The sequence below is a fragment of the Talpa europaea genome, assembly GCF_964194135.1.
Source record: "Talpa europaea genome assembly, chromosome: 14".
Lineage (NCBI taxonomy): Eukaryota > Metazoa > Chordata > Mammalia > Eulipotyphla > Talpidae > Talpa > Talpa europaea.
This window is the reverse complement of record NC_140082.1, coordinates 15,070,471-15,076,272: the sequence shown is the minus strand read 5'-3', so window position 1 is coordinate 15,076,272 and position 5,802 is coordinate 15,070,471. Positions and strand designations below refer to the sequence as shown.

At 60.8% G+C, this 5,802-nt stretch overlaps 1 protein-coding gene across 1 annotated transcript; it reads right to left on the bottom strand.

Annotated features, from left to right (window-relative positions):
• Nucleotides 1-789: 789 nt before the first annotated feature.
• On the bottom strand, nt 790-3,609 carry OSM (oncostatin M; the record flags this gene model as incomplete). Its single annotated transcript, XM_084253214.1, has 3 exons — nt 790-1,329; nt 1,932-2,065; nt 3,576-3,609. The coding sequence occupies 3 exons, from the start codon at nt 3,607-3,609 to the stop codon at nt 790-792; spliced, it is 708 nt and encodes a 235-aa protein (XP_084109340.1).
• Nucleotides 3,610-5,802: the final 2,193 nt, after the last annotated feature.

Below are 5,802 nucleotides of genomic sequence, written 5' to 3'. Positions count from 1 at the left end.
AGGGGGAGCCGCCTGCAGCCACTTCCTGGCACTCCTGGTCTCCTTCCGCAGGAGTCTGCACCCGGGGCCATTTGAAGAGAATATTCTGATTTACAGAGGGAATTTGATACGCGCCCTGTTGCAGAACTCCAGCCACGCCAGACAGAGAGGACTTTACGCAGTCGCCAACCCCCTCCATTCACAAAGAGAAAACTGAGGTCAGAGAGGTAAAGTGGCCTGCCCGAGGCCACATGTGAGTTAGGGGCCCAGCTGGGACCCAAGCCCCATTCCTTGGGTGCAACCCCTGCCCCAAGTCAGTGTCCTACTCGGACAGTCTGCCCCTGTCATAGCGGCCTAGAGTGAGGTCACCCAGACGTCCAGGTGTCTGGCCCCAGGCTGGCAGTGAGGCATAGAAGGCCAGCTCAGGCCTGACCTCCCCCTCAGAACCACGGCACCACGAAAGGAGGAAGTCTGGGGGCCACAGCCTGCAAGTCATGAGAGGGAAGGGCCGGCAGGCCTCCGGGGAGCGGAGGGGAGCAGTCTGGCCGTGAGTCAGCCTGTGTCATCAGACCCCTGAATCAATGGAAAGTTGGCCACACGTGGCCCAACCCTGACACCCCATTGGGACTGGCGAACTCAGGCCTAGGGACTACAACAGACTGGCCCTAGCCCCTAACTCTGAGGAGATGAAAGGGCCTGCGTGGCCCCCACCTGTTAAAGTGCTCTTCAAGGGTTGCAAATGGAGAGGAGCAGTTTGGAGACCCTGAGGAGGCGCCATCCTGTAGGACACCCTACAGGGGGGCGCTAAGGCTACCGGGGCAGCTGCATCCTAGGGACTGGTCTCTGTCCCTTCCTGGAGGGTCGCATCATCTGGGCCCCCTTCCGCAGGACTAGATGGGGGCTGTGTCTCCGGTTTCGGCTGAGGCTCGGCCGCCACCCCCTGAAGACCTGCCCCACTGAGTGCATGAAGCGGTGGTAGCCACTCAGGAACCTGCAGCCCTCCAACTTGCGCTGAAAGGCGTCTGAGGTAGGGGTTGCCGATGGCAAGTCCAGCGGGCCTGCCTGAGTGGGCTTAGTGGCCTCTGAGGTGTCCGGGAACAGCTGGGCCATGCAGTGAATGTTGTTCCTGAATCCTCGGATGTTCAGCATGGCCATCCTCAAGAACTCGGCTTTGGGGAGACCCTGCTGTAAGGCCTTCAGTCTGTGTAGGATGTGGCCCAGCCTGGTGTCCAGGGTTTGCAGGAAGCTTTGCCTGCTGAGCCCCCACAGGGCATCCTCACTCAGGAAGGCCCCAGGGTGCTCCTTACAGTACTCTTGCAGTCCAGACACGTCCAGACCTTGGATGTGGATCTGGAGGGAAGGAAGGAGGGGATTTAGTGCTGGAGCGCACGCGCACACGCACACACGTGCACGCACACACATACACACAGGCAAGTCTGCTCTGGTTGGTTTTGAAATGTTAGACCTCCTGCACCCTCCATCCAACCTTCCCATTGCACAGATGCAGAAACTGAGGCTGGAAAGGGGAGAGAACTTCCAGGTCACTCCAGACCGGGCCCGGGGCCCTGGGGAGGGGGTGGCCCCACAGCAGTGATTGCATTATGGGGAGAGTCAATGTGGGGGACTGCTTTGTTCACTGCCTCGTGCCAGGCACCTGAGCGAGGCGCGCAGGCGGCAGGTGTGCAGCAAGCATGCTGGACAAGAGGACGGAGGAGGCTACGAAGTGAGCATCACACTCCAGGCCCACTGAGCTGGAAACGCTGGATTGGCTCCTTGGCATCTCAGGGCTAGGCCTGAAATGTTCCCCATGACTACAGAATAACCCAGGGGCTTGGTTCTCCCACCCACCCCTTTCTGACTGGGGTTGGGGGCTGAGAGCTGGGCCCAATCCTCCTAGGGCTCACTCTGCCCTGACCCTGCAGCTCAGACGCCCCCAGGGGCCAGGCACTCACGTAGGGCTCCAGGAGCATGTTGCGGTTCTTCATGAAGTCGGCCTGGTGCTGGAGCTGCCTGAGGAGCTCGTGGTACTTGCCTGAGCAGCCACCCATGGCTGCCGCGCTCAGGAGCAGGAGTCCGAGGACCAGACCTGGGCCAGAGAAAGGGAGGGCGCGGTCATGTGACTTGCGGAGGAAGCCAGAGGAGGGGGCTTTCAGAGGGGAGGAGCTCGGGAGAACCTTAGAGGATGCAGCCCTGAGCCCCGGCTTTTTCCCTTAGGGTGGGCCTGGGCTGTGGTGTGCACAGGAGCGCCTGCTGGGCCGCTGTCCCCTCCCCAGTGGTCACTGCCCAGCACCTGAATCAGTGGCGTTGATGCCCCAAGTAGGCATTTGAGAGGCTGTGGGGCGCCTGTGCCGGCCGTGCTTCCAACCCAGGAGCTGCCCCAGAGGCTGGAGAAGCAGGAACGCTTGGCAAGACCTCTGGGTTCGGGGGTGGCTGCTGCCCCAGGCCCCTGGACCCCTTGTCGCAGACCCCAGCCCTCCATGCAGGCAGGCTCAAGAGGACTTCGGGGCGAACAGCCCAGGAGCAACCTGGCACCCCAGTTATGTCTGCGGAACAGGTGGGGGCTGCCTGGCTGTCCAGAGGTTCCCTCTGGGAAGACTAAGGGAGATCATCCAATCCAGGCCTCTTTCCACTGATAGGAAACCAAGGCAAGGCCCCACCGGTCAGAACTCGGCCCTGAGCGCCCACGCCTCCCTCTGCAGGTGCACCAGGGATGCCTGAACCCATTGGAAGGCCCTGGGGGGGGCGGGCGCAGCTGCCAGTTGCCGCCTACCCCCCCCTCCCGCATCAGGCACCCGCAGTCACGTGGTCGGAAGGGGTCTGTGGCGCAATGGCCCGGAAGGCAGAGACACCATGTTCCCCCTTCGGTCCCTTGGGGAAGACGCTGCTGGGGAGGGTGGAGGGGCTGGGCGCCCAGGCAGTGACCACACAGCACCCCTCGCCGCCTCTCCAGGTATCTGCCGCCGGGCTTCAGAGGGGAACCCTTACGAGCCTGAGGGTGTCTGGTGGGGGTGCGTCCCGGTCTGGGTTTCTGTCAGGCTCGGGGGAGCAGCCGGCAGCGCACAGGTGCTGTGCCCCGTCCACCCTAGCTTGGTGAGATTGAGGGCTCTGGCTGAGGTCACGTGGCTCCGTGTGCCTGCCACCCTGTGGGTGTGGCTAAGTGTGCTGTGTGATTGTGTGGGTGCTGGGGTCCCCGCGCCTATCCATCCCAGGCCCTGCGAGTCGGGGCGAGGAGGGCCCGCAGCTCCTCCAGACATTGCACCATTTTCCTGCTCAGCTTCCTCCTCGGGCCCGCGCATCTACCTTCCTCCTCCTGCCCCAGCCTCTCGCCCAACCCCTCACTCCCTGACTCCCAGAGCTGCCTCTCTATCACCTCCCCCTGGAAGCCCTCCTGGGATACCCCGTCTTCAGCCTGTGAAGATGCCAGGTTCTCCGTGGAGCACTCTCTTGGCCTGTCCTCCTGGTTCTTTCCCCTTTTCAGCATCCTTCTGCCCAGTGCCTGCCCTCCACAGCTCCGGCGGACAGAAGGTAGTCCTGCTCCCCGCCGGCGCCCAAGGGCACAGCAAGCAAGTGCTGGTGGAGAGGAAGGAAGTACTTACTGAGCAGCGTCCTCCAAGTAAGTTGTGCCCACATGCTGGGTGCCCGAGCTCCGGCCCGCGCCTACTCGGGGTGACACCTCCCGGCTGGGAGCCCTGCGGGCTGGCAGCCACTTTATGCCCAGGGCGATTGGCCAACACCTCGTGAGGTGGGTGGGGAGGGGGAGGGGGAGGGGGAGGGCAGGCCTTCTGGGAACATGACCCCAAAAACCAAAGTCTCTGAGGCGGCCAATGGGTGCCTGGCTCTGGCATGCCTGCTCCTCCTCCTGTTTTCTTCGAATTCATTCTTCGAGGTCAGCCCCACGCCCAAAGATGATGCAAACCGCAGCCTCAGCTCTCCTGAGTGAACAGGGTGTAAGGGGGTCTGTGCGCTCTGCAGGGGGCTGTGCCCAGGGTCGAGATGAGAGTCTGCAGAGGGGCCCCTGGGGGACCCCCAGGCCAGTCTGGGACCCCACACAAGCCACTGCGGTTTGGGACTGATAGGAGCAAGACATCTTCCTTTTTGAGTGCCCTTCCCGCCCTTCCACTGGGGCTGTTGGCACATCTGTGAGCAAAACCACTGGGCTCTGGGCACAGAGCCAGACCTAGGCCGGCAGCCCTGAGATTGTGATCTGGCCTCAGGACCTGCATCCCCTAGCTGGCTCCCTTTCCCCACCACGCACCCCCCACCCACAACCTGCTTTCTCCATCCCAGCCCATGGCTCACAGCGCTTCTCGGCAGACAGGGCTCTCTGGGGAGAATAGGTACTTGGGGTAAAAGAAGCAGATTAGGGTTCAAGCCTGTTGTTATGCTGTGTGACCTGAGGCAAGTTCCTTGACTTCTCTGGGCCTCAGCGGCCTACCTGTAAGGATGAGGAGGAGGAGAGCATTTTCTGGCCCACCTCCCTGGTCTGCTACTGTCATGGACATAAAAGGCAAAAGTCCTCTGAAGGAAAAAGGAAAGATGAAAGTCTAATTCCAAGTACTGGCTGCTAGGGGGCGGGTTCAGGGGCAGACGTGATAGGGAAGCAATGAGCTCAGAGGGGAAGCCTGGGGGGGGAGTCGCCTCAGTGACGGTTGAGTACCAGGTTTCACTTTCTCTGAAAGATAGTGATCGCAGAATCAGAGGCGCTCTCCTCACAGACCTGGCTGCCAGCATGAAAAGGCCCTAGAGATAGTGCCTCTCAACTCAACCTGCGGCTTCACGGGGGGGGGGGGGGGGGGGGGTAAACTGAGGCCTGGGTGAGAACAGACAAGGGTGGGGAGAAGCTGTCCCTGGTCTGCAGGAAGTGTCCTCAGCCTGCACCCTCAGAAGTCCAGTGGGGAGAAGGGTCTCAGAGGCTCGAGAGCCCGGATAAGGCCCCTACAGTAGAGCCCTGGGCCCCTAGAGAGGAGCCTGGACAAGGAAATATGAGATGACTAGAAGGTGGGCCTGATGCCCTCCTGTCCATCCTGCCCGTGGTGGCCATCATGATCACCAAGGTTGTTCACATAGAGAGCTCTCCTCTCTGCAGACATGCCTCCATCGCTCATTTATTCATTCAACACCCTTGCTCTGTGCCAGCCACTCCAATGTGCTGAGGATCTAGCAGTAGGCCAAACCAAACCCACCTCTATGTCCTGGAAACTCCTCTCACCCTCCCCCACCTGCTCCCTGGCACCCAGCCTGGTGTTCACCACACTAAGCCCTATCACTCCCCCATCGCCACCCCCATGGACAGTTCTGGGTGCTCATCCTGAGAATCTCGCTTCTGCTAAATTTTTCATCCACAAGGCTGTTGCCTGGGGCCTGTGCCAAGGTGGAATCCTTCTTCATTTCACATCACTGATCTCATTTGGCAACAGCCTGGGAGGGAGAGCAGCTGGGCAGGGATACCTTGGTTTCCTTTAGTGAGAAACCTGAAGTTTAGAGAAGCTCAGGCCCAGGTCTGGGCAGGGAAACCAGTTCTGACCCGAGAGCTTCTAGCCTCTCTGACCGACGTCCACACTAGAGGGACAGCCACATCTCCTTCCCTTATTACCTCCCCACGGTCCACAGAGGCCTCTGAGGCCCAGGTTGGCAAGGTCGCCATGTCTGGGAACAGCTAAAGAGAGTGGGGCTTTCAGCAAGGACACCCTGATCTGAAAGGCCTTGCTCTGCTCATGTGGCCCATTGCGCCAGCACCAGGGATGAGGGCCCCCAAGGCAAGGCGGGCTAGATATTAGTCTGCTCGGGCTGCCATAATAAAATATCACAGACCAGGTGACTTAA